Source organism: Clinocottus analis, unplaced genomic scaffold (genome assembly GCF_023055335.1).
Source record: "Clinocottus analis isolate CAN_PGR_092001 unplaced genomic scaffold, fCliAna1.0.p SCAF_21, whole genome shotgun sequence".
Classification (NCBI taxonomy): domain Eukaryota; kingdom Metazoa; phylum Chordata; class Actinopteri; order Perciformes; family Cottidae; genus Clinocottus; species Clinocottus analis.
In genome coordinates this window covers 13554745-13572381 of record NW_027175943.1, presented here as the reverse complement: position 1 = coordinate 13572381, position 17637 = coordinate 13554745, and the positions used below count along the sequence as shown (strand labels likewise).

General features: G+C 49.3%; 1 protein-coding gene across 3 annotated transcripts; it reads left to right on the top strand.

The window, feature by feature from the left end:
* Positions 1-572: 572 nt before the first annotated feature.
* On the top strand, positions 573-15895 carry tmem102 (transmembrane protein 102). Of its 3 annotated transcripts, XR_011078100.1 has the most exons (7): positions 573-905; positions 2308-2519; positions 12805-13134; positions 13218-13411; positions 13507-13719; positions 13808-15176; positions 15490-15894. XR_011078100.1 is itself a non-coding variant. In XM_068588145.1 (6 exons), the coding sequence occupies exons 2-6, from the start codon at positions 2318-2320 to the stop codon at positions 14405-14407; spliced, it is 1539 nt and encodes a 512-aa protein (XP_068444246.1). In that variant the 5' UTR covers positions 573-905; positions 2308-2317; the 3' UTR covers positions 14408-15894. The 3 variants fall into 3 exon arrangements, 2 of the variants coding, with proteins under 2 accessions (XP_068444246.1, XP_068444247.1); XM_068588145.1 differs by having other exon boundaries at positions 13808-15894; XM_068588146.1 differs by lacking the exon at positions 573-905 and having other exon boundaries at positions 2026-2519; positions 13808-15895.
* The last annotated feature ends 1742 nt before the right edge of the window (positions 15896-17637 follow it).

The following is a 17637-nucleotide window of genomic DNA, read 5'->3' as shown; positions in this document are numbered from 1 at the left end:
GTATGAAAATTAAATCAGCAATTGGTTTAGAGGGGAACAGTTGTCAGAGCACACAAGAAAAGTTTCAACTTCATTTTTATTCGGCAAGAGAATGCTGCAAAAAATACAATGACAAAGATAAAATTTGGTTTAGTTTTTCATTTTTTATGTTATATACAATGTCAGCTTCATAAGGGTCCCTTTATGTTGCACAGGTTAAATTGTTTTTTTTTATATGCATGACAGATTTAGTTGTGAATGAGTTACTGCTATGCATGCACATAAAGTGACAGATTAGTCTGCATTGTTAATAATTTACTGAAAACCATGCCCATAAATAACCAAATGCAGGTAGAAGTTGCAAGTCTTAACTTATCACCTAACTTTATAACTACACAATAAATAAATAAAAAGGATCACAAGACATGTGAAAGTCGCCTCCATCTCTGCATTATTATTAATAAAAGAAAAGGTGGTGTGCAGGGAACCAGCCCCCTGCCCGGTGGTCTGCTGCAGGGACGCGCCGCTGCTGCCCTGCTGGACTCGCGCAAAGCACCGCTCGCTCCCGCATCACAACACCGGCTGTGAGCTCGGGAAACCGCCCTGCTGCCGCCGCCACCACCACCACCACCACCGACCCGTAGCGGTCTCCACCGCGAGGACACGGGCACACTTTGACTCACAACCCCAACCTCTCCGATCCGTTTGGAGTTGTGCAATGTGGGGCGTGCGTGCCACACATACTACTAATCCCTGGATCCTCAGAGAAGGACCATGATTTCTGGGACGGTGTTGCCAGGGGGAAAGGTGGCGCCCGGGACTTGTTGGAAATGACAGCTGGAGAAGGCGGATTGAAGCACGGGGATCACGATACCAGAGAACGGCGCAGATAGCAAAGCGACTCCCTCGTGTCGCCGTGTAAAAGGGTGTGTGTGCGTGTGCGTGTGTGTGTGTGTTTGCGATGTTTGACAGCTTTAGCCCGACGGCTAGTGATTGCGCCGTGAACCTGCGGCTCGTAAAAGCTAACGGCACCCGAGCTGAGGGCATGTGGGTGCGAGCGCGAGCACATGCGCGCGCGCGTGAGTGTGTGTGTGCAGAGCTATAGATTTGGGTGTGAACGTGTGTGTTTGTGGCGTGCATGCGCGTGTGTATGCCGCCGTACTTATCTTCCCTATAACCCACCTGGCGCGACAGCTAGCATGCTAATTTGATAAAGCTAGTGGGCTAATAAACGGAATTAGCTGACCACGGGCGAGGCACCGTTACTTCATCCCCACGGGTCATGTGGGCCGCTTGTAATGGGTCGACAGCAGGCACGTGGGTGGACCCAGCGCGGCCCAGGCTGATTTAATATACATATATTACGAATTATCTAATTAGCTAATGTTAACTGTCAGGCGAGCTAATTTGGTCGGCTATTAGCTTAGCGGCTAGGGGGCAGGGGAGCTCGCGTGCTAATTGACCCAGTTAGTGAGTTCTGCCGGGCAGAGGCCGTGTTGTCATTCCGCCCAACAGAGCCGAGTGGACGTTACAAGTTATATATATGTATATGTTTTTGCCTTGTTACTTTTCAGTGTCACCATTTCCCACAGTGTGTGTGACGCTAAACGTGTTTACAAATGACCACCCGACATGCTACGACGAGCTCACGGTGCGTGCGCAGCTTTCCGTTCAACAACCTGTGCGGGTTGGCAGGTTTATAACTATTAGTTATGAGCGGTTTAGCTGCGAGTCACCAAGCCCACGGAAAGTTTCAAACACTATTACCACGAGAGGCAACAGCCACTTGAGTCAATGAGCTTGTGGTTGCTTTACGGCACACTTGTGTGCACATTAATGGTGCTCAAATGAACACGTGACGCCATGTGATTAACAGTGCTTTTGGTTAGAGTCCATTAAGCAACATGTGTGTGCTGTGCAGTGCGCAGTCCCATCATGCTGAGCATCATGTCGACGTGCTGTAATTGCTGCAACACATTTCACGCTATTAAACTGTAATGCTAGTGGGTCCCTGGTGTCTTGTGTTGCTGCAGAATGGGCCCTCAAAGCCTCGTGATTCACTCAGGCCTTTGGAAACGAGGCCAGTGTTATGCAGCGATAAGAAGTAAATCAGTGTAAACGTACAGTCGGCTGTCTAAAAACCAGTCACATATGGCCCTGTGTTTCCCTTCAAGGGGGCTAAATAATACCCCTTAGCAAAAAAAATCAACAGTTATTGCCACCGTTCCTCAAGGGCACCCATTTAGACTGAGTTAAGGCTGTTGTGATATTTAAAATCTTTGAATAGACCAACAATTTCTCCTTTCTCTCGCCCCTTTTGCCCCACAGGGTTGCATAGATGGACTCCCTGATGAGTGCGGTGGCGCCGCGCTCCCCGGCCCCGGCCAAGAAGCAGTCGGAGGTGGACTTCCGGTCGGGGGCCACCCTGGATCAACTGTCGGCCCAAGTGTCCGAGCTGGTCGTGCTGGAACAGGGCGACTTCGGAGACCAGACCGCCTTGGAGGTCCACACCGCCAAGGACTTCATCTTCAACATGCTCGGTACGTCGCCCCCCCCCCAGGGTAGTGTCATGAGCGATGAATAATCAATCCCAGGAACGCCCTGCGCCTCACTCGCACTTTATCAGACCGGGCCTCACCTGGAAGCGGCCCAGTACAACGTCCAGTGTGATTAGGCCGGCTGCTGAACACGCCTTATGAGCAATGAGCTGTGCTCGCATCCGGCACATTTTATCTGACTCAATGAGTACAATTTTATACTGGAACAAATGCAATGTGTACTGTACATCTTTATCCTCATGCTCTATATTGTTGACCAGTTGTACCACATGTGGTTGCAGTGATAGAGGGACTTTTAGTGTCCAGTAGTGGAGGATTTTACAGCACACTGAAAACAATGAAACGAGTGAAACTATTGCGCTTCGTGCCAATTGATGCTAAAGGGAAGGTGGAAGCAGAAGGTCTAATGTCGACACGTGCGGTGAATTGGTACATGTACAGACACGTCATTACATGTTTTAAAGTCTAACTTTGATATTTAGAGGCTTGTATTTCGGATCAGCTTGGGTGCAATATTTTTGAAACTTCCACATTTGGCATTTTTCAGATTTAATTTGATTTGACTAGAACTGACATGCAGGAATCCAAAGCATATTTTTACCCCCTCCTGTGCCGCTCTGCTCCCTCTGTCGTCCGTCCTGAGGGACGGGTTTGCTAATCGAGACGTGAAGCTGTCCCCAAATGTTTCTGTTCTGTGTCGTCAGCTGAACTGTGTTTGTTCACCCAATAGGTGGCACTCTCCCCCCTCCCTGCTGTCATCCCTGTCCTCTCATATCACCGTCACCAAACAAAACCCCATTTGACCAGCATGCTGCCAGTATTCCACCGGTTGACAGACGGCTCCTGCACATTTCATTAGTCTCCTCCCTCCGAGCGATGTTTCACCTCGTACTGTACAGGCAGCGTGAACTTTTTATTGAACTAAACTAGCTGTTTTATTTTTTACTCTCTTTCTCCTTTTGCTCAGATTTCCGTTTTTCATGAGTCTGGCTCAAAGCCCTCCGCTTCCCTCTTCGTCTGCTCCCACGCTCCCTCGCTTGAGAATCGCTCGTAACTTTTTTACTTTCACTTTTGAGGCTGCTTTTCTCCGGCACACTCACCGATGGTTTGCTGGTATTTTCAGACCCTGAGCCTCAGCGCCCCGCTGTGACAGCTCTGACTGTGAGGAGAAAACGGGAATAAAAACAAGATTGACACTTGTACACGGAGGGTTTGGTGTGTGTTGGATTCTAGGAATAGGAAGTTAATAGTAGTTTGGATTCTGTGGGGTTGCAGGAGGGACTTAGTTTTGGAGAAACAGACAGGTAGTAGAGTTTAGCCACCACTGTTTTAGCCTTTTAAAAAACTAAATAAATATTCGTTTAGGTCAACGCGAAATGTATAATATTTTCACTGGCCTTTCCGACGGGGAACTGAGGCAGTGATATCCATCCATGCTTTCTTTAAACCCACCAGACCCAAACAATAATGTTAGACTGTGGGGTTTTTCTTCTGTTATTGTGGTACCAAAGTACGATAAACTCGCAACTCTTCATGTTCTGCTTCTGTTTCTGTCGGTGGCGTCTGGTTGCATAGATGGTGCTCCCCCGTCTGAACGCCAGGTACTGTAGCTCACACTTAAAACTAATGTATTTAGCTGCCTCCCTCATCCAGAGCAGTACAATACTTTGGTACGTCTGCTTCTCCAGACTCGCGCTGACTGCCGTTTACCATCGGTAGTTATGGATTAGCACCTCATGCGACCTCGCTTTAAAGTAAAAGAAAGTAAAACCCCAACTTATCCCTTCAAGTCCACGGTGGGAGCTGCATTAGGAGACGGATGCCTCTCAAGGCCCTGCAGAGGATGAAAGGCTGCACTGAAGAGCGAATCTCCTCCCTTTTGATGGAGGCTGTTGCAGCTGGAGGAGGCTCAGCAGACAGTAGCCGCATGAGTGGCTGGAGCTGTTTTCTGCCAGGTGTTTTAAATGTTTTTTTTATAAAGTTTGCGCTGCAGAGGGATCCCCGCTGTGCTTTGCACTCTGCCAGGGGAAAGAGAAAGAGAAAAGGGATTAAACTGGCACACTCTCACTCACAAGTACACCAGGGTGAATGTCTTCACCGTCTTGACGGATCTAAGGAGAGGCTCTTATTTACCCGCGTTTGAGCAAACACTGGTTTGTCCTCCGGGCGAGTGCGGCGGGGGCAACTGTACACATCTGTTAGAAAAACAAAAAGTCTGAAGGCAGAAATAGATCCCCGACGACGCGGAGGATCAGTCGCGCAACACCAAAACCCAGCTTTTCAGAGCTCAAAGTTTGTTTGAAAATTTAGAGCAAATGGAGCGCCGTTTCCTCTTGGCCCAGATTTTGTGACAAGGAAATAATTCAGTAATTGTGACATGAAAAGAGAGTTGTGTTGATGCCCCAGAGCTTCACTCTGGCCGACAGTGAGCTCGGCGTCTTGCAGTATATCTTTTCACATCAGCCCCTGTTTGGTTTTTCCACTATCCTTCACACTTCAGCCACAGAGAAGGGCCATCAGCACCAGTCACAAGCTCCCTCTTTAGCCGCGATGACAAATGAAGAACTAAACGAAGCCGATGAGTGATCCATCCGGCCCGCTGGAATCTCAACATTTCCCTTTTTGTTGCAGCTGTTCCAAAACACAGAGATGGATCTTCTAAACTTTCTTCTCTGTTTCACTTTCAAGCTCAGCAAAAACCATCCACCTGTTTAGACATCAAACTATCCCTTCCATGTTTCACATGCATGTATATGCTGTCTTGTTAACATCTATGAAGCAATACCTCCTCTCTCGTGTGTGTGAAAACATCTTTCTCTGCACACGAGGCGTTCTGTGCCTTCAAGTAGACTTTATCTTTAATGTACTTTTATGCGAGCTCGTTTCCTGTGCCGTGCATACACACAAAATGGCCACTGGGGAGCCTTCTTTGTGAGCTGTAGCCTTTTTAATATTGTGGTGCTTCATCCTCCCAAACTTTCCACCTGTTCTGAGGCCACTGGTTCTCAGCCGTCCATGCATAATTCATCTCGGTTAAATTTTAACCATCAGAGCGGCAAACTTGTATTCCCGTCGGGGACGCAGCTCACTTAGCCCAGCTAGCCGCAGCCCGCTACTGCAGCTGGACGTCGGTGTGGATCCCCGCTGCCGCGCCCTCCTGCCTCATCATCGCAGCGCAGGAACGCTCAGGAATCTGCGGTCCCGCATGGCTGCTTTGGCTCGCTCGTCCTCCGCTAATGCCATTTTTGGATCGGAGCGCCCGTCTTCATCTGGCAGCCGGGTCGGCTCCGTGGCACCGAGACAGCAGCCGACTGCAATGTTTCTCTCCCGCTTTCATCGGGCGAGCCGGTGCCAAAGCGGCGCAGATGAGATGCATCTCGCCCGCTTATGAACGGTGGTCATTGTTCCTCACTGACTCGCCGCTCCTGCCATTACATCTTAACCATTGGACCGCTTACACATCGGGGAAACCGTCCAGGTTAACGTGAATTCACATCCATTACATGAGAATCTGTAAGGAATCAACCGACTGTGTGTCTGTCGTGTAGACGCAGCGGAGAGTCCCGTGACATCACGTCATCCAGTCGGCTTCTTGTCACGCCGCCTAATTAAATGTGACTCGCAGGAAGCAGTGTTTTGACATGAGGTGTTATCAACTGCGCTGCTCCTTTTTAAAAACCAGGGCTGGCATTGTGATTCCTTTTTTTCTTCTTCTTCTTTTTGCTCTTTTATAATCGCTCCCCCGAGGCGAAGAGGGAGGAATCGTTTGGTCTGTAGCCGTCAGCTGATAACAGCATCTCATGAGCTGTCTGCAAGGCGGGGATACAGAGTAGAACAAAAAGTTTGAACGCTAGTGCTTTGCACACATCCTCAGCACTTTAAGCATTCCTTAAAATAAGTTTCCTTTATGGCTTCAGATGAAGGAGCGCTGATTGTTTCAAATCATCATCAAGTGAAGTCTTTGCAAATGTAATAACTTAAAATCCTGTGTGGAAGTCTGTCTTTTATCTTAATCTTATCTACAGATCTTGCTCTGGTTGGGGGTAAAATACACATTTTTATCTTCATCTGTACGTGACGTGTTGCGAGGCTTTCTTGTAATAGTGTATTTTTGTTAATAATGAGTGAAATCCTGAATAATAATAATAATAATAATAATAATAATGTGAGACTGAATGGATGCCCTCCTCACAGTTTTGCTGGTTGTTACTACAACATCATCCAACTTGTGTCAAACTGAACCTCTGCAATGGAAACCTCACGATCCAACTTCAGAACGCCAGCTTTGCATCAAAATGAGTGACGAGTGATGTACTTCATGTGAAGCACTGCTGTCTTTAGTACTCCTGGTACACATTTTTAATGTACAGTACATCTACTCTTACAGAAATAGAATGGCCTCTACCTACTTCCCTATTTACCTACATATCTACCTATTTACTTACCTAACTACATACCTACCTACCTACCTACCTACCTACCTATTTACCTACCTACCTACCTATTTACCTACCTACCTATTTACCTACCTACCTACCTACCTACCTACCTACCTATTTACCTACCTACCTACCTACCTATTTACCTACCTACCTATCTACCTACCTACCTACCTACCTACCTACCTACCTATTTACCTACCTACCTACCTATTTACCTACCTACCTACCTATTTACCTACCTACCTATCTACCTACCTACCTATCTATCTACCTACCTACCTATTTATCTACCTACCTATCTACCTATTTACCTACCTACCTATTTACCTACCTACCTATCTACCTATTTACCTACCTACCTACCTATTTACCTACCTACCTATCTACCTACCTACCTATCTACCTACCTACCTACCTACCTACCTATTTACCTACCTACCTACCTATTTACCTACCTACCTACCTACCTACCTACCTACCTATTTACCTACCTATCTACCTACCTACCTACCTATTTACCTACCTACCTACCTATTTACCTACCTATCTACCTACCTACCTACCTACCTACCTATTTACCTACCTACCTATCTACCTACCTACCTACCTATTTACCTACCTATTTACCTACCTATTTACCTATCTACCTACCTACCTATTTACCTACCTACCTACCTACCTACCTATTTACCTACCTACCTATTTACCTACCTACCTACCTATTTACCTACCTACCTACCTATTTACCTACCTATCTACCTACCTACCTACCTATTTACCTACCTACCTATTTACCTACCTACCTACCTACCTACCTATTTACCTACCTACCTACCTACCTACCTACCTACCTATTTACCTACCTACATACCTACCTACCTATTTACCTACCTACCTACCTACATACCTACCTACCTATTTACCTACCTACCTATCTATTTACCTACCTACCTACCTATTTACCTGCCTGCCTATCTACCTCTCTACCTATCTTTCTATCTACCTACCTACCTATCGATCGCATGTTTTTATCATGACAAAAATACAAAGAAAAGGAGATGACGTGACAGGAATCAATACAATAAGAAACAGAGATGGCTGCCTCAAAAGGTCAACAACAACACAAAAGATGGTGGATGTGTCGTTTGGAAGGAACGAGGCGTCAGAGTCTAACTGGCTTCAGAGCAGCATAGCAGGGAGACGCTGCAGGAGGTTCAGACACGCAGCGTCTGTCCCTCTGAGCTCTGTTTGTAGTATTAAACACACACACACACACACACACACACACACACCTGGCTCAGTGGTTTGAGACGCCTCCCTCCATCAGATTAAACTGGAGCTTCTTCATTCCTCTTCCTCTCAGAAGCCCATTTTGGAGCTAATCCTCTGCCTGGATATGAATTCATAAACAGCGAGCGGGGCGAGATGGCTCACCTTTCAGCAGCTGGCTCGCCTGATATTAATCCTGCTATTAGCGTCGCGAGGCGAAGCGCCGGTTGAAACAGCTCCGATAGCATCCGCTATATGAGACTATATTAGTCAGGAGTCGTTAGGGACAAATTCAATTGCTCCTTTTTGGGTGGAGGCTGCTTTTGAAACGCCGCCGTTGTGGCGCAGCTGTGCTGCAGCATGAACAGAGGTCACACAGAGGTCACGCAGAGGTCACGCAGAGGTAGAGAAAGTACTCCACCAACGTGCCCCATAAAGAGACATAACATTTAGCTGATGAAGGGCAAATCATTTCACTAGTTAGGAGAAGTTTCAGTCAAAAAACTGTGTCGCTCCGTTCAAAAATTGGAAAAATGACATATTTTATGCCAAAAGATTGTCTGAATGGGGCATGCTGGGACTTGAAATAAGCGCGGTAGGATTTTCGCGCACGGTTTCCAAAATGTTGAACTATGATGCACTCAGGAGACGGTTAGCTTAGCATTAGGACTAAAAGTCTCCAGGTTTGAGGAACGGCCTCGTGCATAACGTGTAGTTTATCATAAATGAATCGATGTGCAAGTCATTAACTAGTCTGATTGCTTCCTTCTTGCCTTCAGACAGAGCCGCGCTCGCACTGTCGAGCCGTTTCCAGCCTTGATGCTAAGCTACTTGACGACAGGTTGTCGCTTCATAGTTCGTGTTGAGACGTGAGAGTGATGTCATGAGCGCTTTGAACACAGCTGTAATGTACAAAACCTTCACTGTGAGCTGACAGAGACATACTATACAATAGTTTTGTGTTTATTGTATCTCACAGCTGTGTTTAACATGCCCAAATGGCTGCTGGGAAAAGGGCCTACTGCATAAAACCACATTACATTGAGCTGACTCGTTTATCCAAAGCGACTTTACATTCAAACTCAGAACAACAACAATCAGAAAAGTACAGTTTCTTCAAGAAAGCTAAGCTACAAAGTGCTAATACTTTTATTTTTTCCACTACTATGGCTGTGTATCGGCATCAGTCTCTCTCTCTCTCTCTCTCTCTCTCTCTCTCTCTCTCTCTCTCTCTCTCTCTCCTCCAGCGGCGGCGCTCAGAAGCCGTCCTCTTATTTAGAGGAATCCCATTTTCCAGAGAGATTGTCGGAGCTATTTTTGGAGTCTATCAAGCTGGATGTGTGTGGCAGACTCCTGCTCTGCTCCGGCTGTGATGAGACCGCCGCTCTCCCATGATGCCTCTCTCTCTCTCTCTCTCCCTCTCTCTCGCCCCAGGGGGATTTCTCGGCACATTGTCACCTCATGCCTCGAGGCTGAAGTGCAGTGTATTCGGTATTCGTGTGAGGCAGAACGCCTGTGCAATTACTTCAAATGTGAGCAAGCTGTATGGATTTAGCTTCTAGTGTGTGTGTGTGTGTGTGTGTGTGTGTGTGTGTGTGTGTGTGTTGTATATGTACTCCCAAGACGGATGACAAAATACAGCTCTCGTGCATGTTCTACATTGTGTGTATTGATTTTTAAATGGCTGTAAATGAGTTTTTCTCCCGCCGGCTTCATGGTATGTTTTCCATACCCTGAGGCGGGTCTTCTGGGCCGGTCCCGCTGTGGGCCGGTCCCGCTGTGGGCCGGTCCCGCTGTGGGCCGGTCCCGCTGCAGACGTGTGAAGGGGGAGGCCCCGCTTCATGTAAATGCACTCGGACATCTCCCCTCAGCCTCATTCATCTTTGTCAAAGAAGAGCGCTGTTGTGCGTCCTCTCTTGTCTGTGTCGTTGCGTCCCAGCGCTCCAGGTGATAGTCTGCCCCCACCAGCACGTCTTTGTTTCAGCCCCGTGTTGTGTTGCTTATGGAAATCACGGGATCAAAGTTGTGATGACTTATTGATGTTAAAATCAGATATTTATCTCATTTTTGTGCCGCCCCCGGCCTCGTCTCCCGCAGCGAGTCGGTTCAAAGACTCAAAGCGTGATTGCTCTTTGATTGCAGCACATTTTGAACCCTGGATGTTTGGTTCATGGTCTCACTGCTGATGGATGTTCCAGTGGAAAGTAATCGTGACGCAAGGAGGTAATCTAGACTCTGGCGTTGCTCAAGGGCTTACAGTAGAGAGAGAGAGAAGGGTGGAGGGCTTCAGCGGGTCCACACCCGAGTCTGATGGAGGCTCAGCAGCATCACATGTTCACACACGCACACACACTCACACACACACACACACTCACACACACACACACGGGTCCAGTCTGGAACAGCTCTGATCCTGAAACTCCTCTCATGGAAATCTACATTCAAGACATTTTCCTGACGGGATTAAGTTTAATCTGTGTCTGTGAAAGCAGCCGAGACGCTCTCCAGTCCAGCTGTGTGTGTCTGTGCGTTTGTGTGTGTGTGTGTATGTGTGTGTGTACGCTGGAGCGTGTGTGTATCTGTGCATGCAAACGTTTGTGTGTGTAAGTCTGTGTGCGTGTGTGTGTGTGTGTGTGTGTGTGTGTGTGTGTACGCTGGAGCGTGTGTGTATCTGTGCATGCAAACGTTTGTGTGTGTAAGTCTGTGCGTGTGTCTGTGTGCGTGTGCGTGCGTGTGTGCGTGTGCGTGCGTGTGTGCATGTGCGTGTGTGTGTGCGTGTGTGTGTGCGTGTGTGTGCGTGCTTGCAGATGTCCTGTAAAGTCAGTTGTATTTATTGTTCACATGTGTAAACATCCAGAAGATTGAAATGTTTCTCTTCTGTCCAACATGAAGTTAATAATAATAATAATAATAATAATAATAATAATAATAATAATAGAGTGTAAAACAGTTTCAAAAGAGAACAACATGTAAACACAAACAACAATAACAGTAAACTAGTCGTCTGCTGTGAGTTTGTCAGAAAGCTTCATCGTTACTTCACTCTGTTGGAGATTAAAGACGAGTCTTTAAAGACGAGGCTGCTTCTTCTCTCTCTCTCTCTTTCTTTCTCTCTTTCTCCTTCCTCTCTGAAGCTGGAGAGACGAGCGGCGTCGTCACTCTTTTGCGTCTCTCTCTCTCATCCGCTGTTTGACCCACTTCACCACGCGGAGATAAAACCAGAGGAATGAGAGGCGGCGGCTTCGGACTCGCTGCCCTTTGGCTGCCGTCTGATGCCTCTCTCCTTCCCTTTGATCGGCCCGCTCGCTCTCTCTCTCTCTCTCTCCTCCCCCTTTTATCTGATGGTGGACTGGCAGCGCTGGAAGAAGAGCTCCAGTCTGTGACCGAAGCCACAGTACCAACATCTAAATACACTTAAACGTACTACAGTTTAATTAATGCGTCATAATCTCCCTTTTGCAGGATGAGCACCTTCACTCTTTGCACTAATGGATCATTGCTTTAATGTTGCAGCCTGAAGTCTCATCTTAACTAATAGTTTTACATCATAATTTAAAGTAACTAGTAACTAATGCTGTTAAATTAAACAAGGGAACGTAGAAGGTGAAACATTTCCCTCTTAATTGGAGCATCAAGTGGAATGAAAGTACTTCAAATGTGTACTAAAGTACAGCACTTGAGTGCCACAAACGATCACTGTGAGTTGAGTTTGGTGCTTTTTCAGATGTGTGTGTGTGTTCACTCATTTTGAGGGGCTTCATGTGAATATTTTAGTTGTTTTGTGTGTGTTTGTGTTTCTTTTAATCCTCTTAAACTACCAACAACCTGCTGCTGCAGACGGACCAGCAGTTTCTATTGATGCCTTGCTTCTTTCCTCAGACGAGACCATCAGGCCTCTTCCTCGCTGCCCCTTTTCTTTTTTTCTTTCGCTTGCAAAAAGTAAGTTTACAACACGGCTAAGTGTCCGTAAAGAGATCGTGAGGCTGCAGTTTCTCCCACAAACGGCTCTCAGCGACGCAATAAGACGAACACAGTTCGGTGTTTCTCGCTGCATCCATGACGTCGCTTCAATTAGCTGAACAAACTACGGAAAATGTGTCCCCTCGATGTGATTGTTGTCTTGCTGCTGATGCTGGAGCGTCTGCATCGTGTGTGTGTGTGTGTGTGTGTGTGTGTGTGTGTGTGGAGGTTAATGTAGTCGAACCACTGAAATGAGCGTTGGCGTCCTTCATGTCCCTCCTTCATGTGTCGGTGTGCGTGGCGGCTCTCCAAAATAAAATAAGCTGGTTATTTTTTCCACGCTCGCTCGGGTTGCAGACCCGCTGTTTTCTGTCCCGGCTCGTGTTCATCCGACAGCGTGCTCGTCCGTTCGGCCGGATATGAAAATGCATTTTAATGTGCGCATGCATCTGAGCGAGCGAGGGAGAGGGAGGACACTTAGTTCCGCTCACTGCGCCTCGTGTCAGCTCTGCACACACACCAGCGGCTCTGAATATGAATTGTGCAGAGTGTGATTACATTTCTGACCCCCTCCCTCCCTCCCTCCATCCCTCCAGGCTTAGTCCAGAAGGTAGACCAGCGCCTACCGGTGGCCAACGAGTACCTGCTGCTGTCGGGCGGCGCCAGGGAGGGCGTCCTGGACCTCAACCCGGAGGAGCTGGGCGACTACGCCAAAGGGGCCGACTTCGACCTGGACTTCACGCTGCTGGTGCCGGCCCTCAAGCTCCACGACCGCAACCAGCCCGTCACGCTGGACATGCGGCACTCGCCGCCCTGCCACTCGTGGCTCAGCCTGCGCCTCTGCGACTCCAACGTCATGTCCCGCTGGAGCGTCTGCTGCGAGGAGGAGAGCGGCTTCCCCGCCGAGGAGGACGAGGGGGAAATGAGTAAGTGGGACGAGAGAGGGAGCGACTTTCATTGATACGATCGGGACGAAAAGGGATAAGACGTTCCTCTCTGCTCCGCTCAGGTAAAGGCTCCATCCCGTCCCTGGACTCTCCTCACTCGCTGGATGGATGCTACTTCTCTCCCTCCCTGGTGACGGACTGGTTTTGGGGCGTGGTGAGCGAGGCCGTGGGCGAGCTGAGGCGCTGCCCGCAGAGAGGCATCCCCACCCCGGACCGGCTGGAGAGGAACGGACCGCTCACCACCATCATCCTGCAGGTACGGCATCGCCGAGGAGCGTCCGGCAGCTCGGTGCGGTTCTACTTTTGAAGGTTTAACGTACAATAAGCTGTTGTCCCGCGTCGTCCCTGCAGGCGGGCTCCAGCCGGGTGCTGTACGACCTGCTGCCCGTGGTGTCGTTTCGGGGCTGGCCCGCCGTGGCCCAGGGCTGGCTGACCGCCAACCACTTCTGGGACGGTAAAATCACGGAGGAGGAAGCCATATCCGGCTTCTACCTGCTGCCCTGCTGCTCCCCGCTGGGCGGGCGGCCCGACCGCGAGTGGAGGCTGGCCTTCTCCCGCAGCGAGGTGAGGGGGGCGGGGCGTTGTAAATCGCTCGAATGTCCGTGTGCGTGTCGCGCCGTGTGAGTAACTGGTCCTGTACTTTCTCCCCCAGGTCCAGCTGAAGAAGTGCATCCCGTACCCGATGGCGCAGGCCTTCCAGGCGGCGCGCGCCGTGCTGACTCGCATCCTGGCCCGCCCCCGCGCCGGCCTCAGCCTCTACCACCTGCGCACCCTCCTCTTCTGGGCCTGCGACCGGCTCCCCGCCGCCTACCTGTCCAGCCCCGACGCCGACACCCCGGGCCGCCTCCTCCTCGGCCTCCTGGACGACCTGGCTCACTGCATCCTGGGTAAAAGCTGCCCGAACTACTTCCTGCCCCAGTGCAACATGCTGGAGCACCTCGCGGACAGCCAGGCGCTGCTGGTGGCCAGGAAGCTGGCCCACGTGCGCTCGGACCCCAGCGAGCACCTGCGGGCGGCGCTGGACCAGGCGCTGCAGGCGGGCCAGCTGAAGAAGGAGCTCACGGCGAGCACCAACGGCCACGGCTCGCCCGGGCACCACGCCGCCAACGGCATCATCTCGCCCTCGGAGGACAAGCTGGCGCAGCGGCTGCAGCAGCTGGTGACGGAGAACCCCGGGAAGTCCATCTCCGTCTTCCTGAACCCCGACGACGTCAGCCGGCCGCACTTCCGCATCGACGACAAGTTCTACTGACGGCGGAGAGGAGCGGCGCTCCAGACGGGCCGCCGATCTGCAGGCGACGAAGCCTTCGCTGCTTGACCGACTCTTCTAAACCAAAAACACGCACGTCCGACTACTGAGGAAAAGTCTAGGACTGAGACGACGCACAACGGACATGATGTCGGCCCACGAGCTCGCCTTAAAGAGACTTATCAGCTTGAAATGTGTCCAGTGGAGCTCAGCACAGAGTGTGGGAGTGTGTGGGAGTATGTGTGTGAGTGTGTGTGTGTGTGTGTGTACGCCTGAGGGTTTCAACAGCTGACATACCTTTCTAAAGACGGAGAAGCGCTCCTTGATTGCTGCGTTTCTCTCATTTTCGGCAGCAGGAGGCGGTGATGTAACTGAATGTAACGTCGTGAGGAGAACTGTTTGAGTCTCTTTCCTGCAACTACATGTTCGCCTCCCTCTTCTGTTTCTGCACCCTCGCCTCCATTTATTCATGCCATCTCTCATTCTGTTTCTCATTTCAAGACAAATCTTTCTCAGGTATTCATAACATTTACTATGATTTGGACGCCGCTTGCATTTCACTGGGTCCCAAAGAGCGTCTGAGTGGTTTTCATCCCTCTGAACGTCACGGCTGCAACACCATGAAGCCACTGAGTTTGTGGTCTGCATGTTGATCTCACGTTTCTCCTCCTGAAGGCCGGGCGGCAAAACTCCTGCTGGACAAAACACTAAGTGATCCTCGTCTGTGTGGAGCTCTAACCTGCTGCTTAAACGTCATGAACATGAGTCAAAGGTACGAACAAGTCTGATGGAAACACGGTTCAGTGGAGCTAATGACGCGCGCTCGCTGAGAATTAGCCATTAGCTTCAGTTTCTTTAACAGTAATAATAAATATAATAATTATAACGAATCATTTTTAACATCCTCTGATTCCACCTTCGCAGATGAAGATGATTGTCTCTGTCATATGGTGATGAAGTTATAAACAAATATAAATATATACATGCGATGTATTTGCTGTACTGTACCATGAGTTACAATATTTGAGAAGTCCAGGAATCTTCTGAAGGTTTCTTTTCCTCTTCCTTTGTGGGTCCTCCATCAGACGTGTTTGGAGACGCGAGGAACCGCACAAAGTAGACGAGGCGGCTCGTTTAGCGGCGGCGAGGCGAGGCGAGGATGTTCCCGCATCCCGTCGTCCTCCCACGTCTACGAGTCCTGCGTCTCTCGTTCCACTTCCTCTTCGCAGCCGCCGGTTCTGACTCGAGCGATTGGGATAATCATCCTGTCTCCTCTGCTCGGCCGGTCCTTTTTAATGAGCTCTGCGCGCAACACACTGTGTGTGTGTGTGTGTGTGTGTGTGTGTGTGTGTGTCACCCAGAGACGAGGCGCGCAGCAGGACGCAGAGACAAGCGTCCAGATGCTGCACGTTTTAATTCCCCCCAGCGGGTGTGTGTTAGTCGCTCTATCAGCGCTCACCAGACGGGAGTCATCCCCATGAGGGAGGGGTGGGGGGGTTCTGGTCCTTTTGAAGAGGGGAGACGGGCCTTGCGGGCCGGGACAGCTGACTCTTTCTGTCGCTGTCTAATTTCAGTTTTATATATATGTATTTATATATATAAATATCTATCCGCTGCTTTCTGACATTCTTTCTTTCATTTCCTCTCAATGCTCATAACACTAAGACGCTGCTCCCCGTGCTGGTGGTGTGTGTGTGTGTGTGTGTGTGTGTAAGACGCTACAAAGCACATGACTGGTTACAGTTGGCCTAAATATCAAGGTGGTGGTGGTTAAATGTGGTGATTTAATATTTTATAGCTGCTGGTGGATTGCACGCATATTTCTGTCGCTCACGACTAAGTGATTTTGTTGCAGCATCTGTCTGTACTGGTTGACGGTGTGTGTGTGTGTGTGTGTGTGTGTGAGGAAAACCAAAGCGTGCGGTCGTGTCGCAGGAGGTTGTGTGTTCAGGTGCGTGTTTGTGTCTCTCAGCACTTTTTCTCTCCGGGCTCGGCAGTGAAGCTGCAACGCTCCGGACAGAAGGAAGGACGTCCCGTCGTTCCTTCACGGGGAGACACGAGCCGGCGTGACGTGGTGGAAGTGTGTGTGTGTGTGTGTGTGTGTGTGTGTGTGTGTGTGTGTGTGTGTGTAAGGGCCTCGTTCCACATCACAAGACTCTGGTGGTCACAATCAATGTTGTTGTTTTCCTCTCTGGCTGCACATGAGTCCGTATTTCTCATTTCACGACGGCGTCGCTTTTCTCGACGCCGGCTGTAAATCTGTGAGGGGGGGGCCGCACGGCACGCCGCCACCCACTCACTCCCTCCCCGTTTATAATCATGGTTTTTTTTTTTAGTTTTGCGCTCGCCCAAACTTCTGCTGATCCCGTTTGCGATGCAGTCGACCTCTGTGAATAAATAAGTGACTCGATGCGATGAATGTATCCGCCGTATCGCTCCCATCTGCTTCAGGACGCCGCCGTCCTCCATCCCTCGCCGTTATCTGGACTCCGGTCTGCTCTCAAGTGCCGAGATAAGAACCCGCACTGAATCGCTCCACAGTTTGAGGAATTGAATTTCATATCTCTGTTATGACGTCTTTCTAAGCCTTTTTTTTCTTTTTGTAAAGCGCTAATTAGTTCCTCTGTGTCACGACATCACGACTGATCTGCTGTATTTATTAGTTGTTGTTTTCTGGGGGTTTCTATTGATCGAGCTTTAGCATGAAATAAATCACTGCATTTCAAATCACGCTGCGTGGAGATGTGTTCAAGTGCCGATCGTCATGTGGAGATGATGAAGAGGAAGCTCCTCTGAGCTGCAACACACGGCGAGGCCTACAGAGGGCGCTCTAACACAGAGGTTGTACAGTGAGTGGTTCACTCAGGTCTGCTCTGTTAGGACACACACACACACGCACACACACACACACACACGACTTTCACAATTGGCGATATTCACTATTTCTCTGTATAACCGTAGTGAAAATATCCACTCAGAGTCCAGACTATTGGACTTTGCAGCAGTTAAAGATGGTCTGAGTTATTTTAGGTGTCTCTTTGGAAAGGTCAAAGGTCATACATGTATACACACACCTTACATCAGTACTATGTTTGATTACATCAACAGATTCAGCAGCTGTTCGTCCCTTAAAGGGAACAATCCAACCTCTTAAAGCAGAATCTTCCTCTGAAGATGAAAGTGTCCCAGAAGACGTCCTAATCTGGTTCAAAAGGCCGTGCGGGACACCTGGT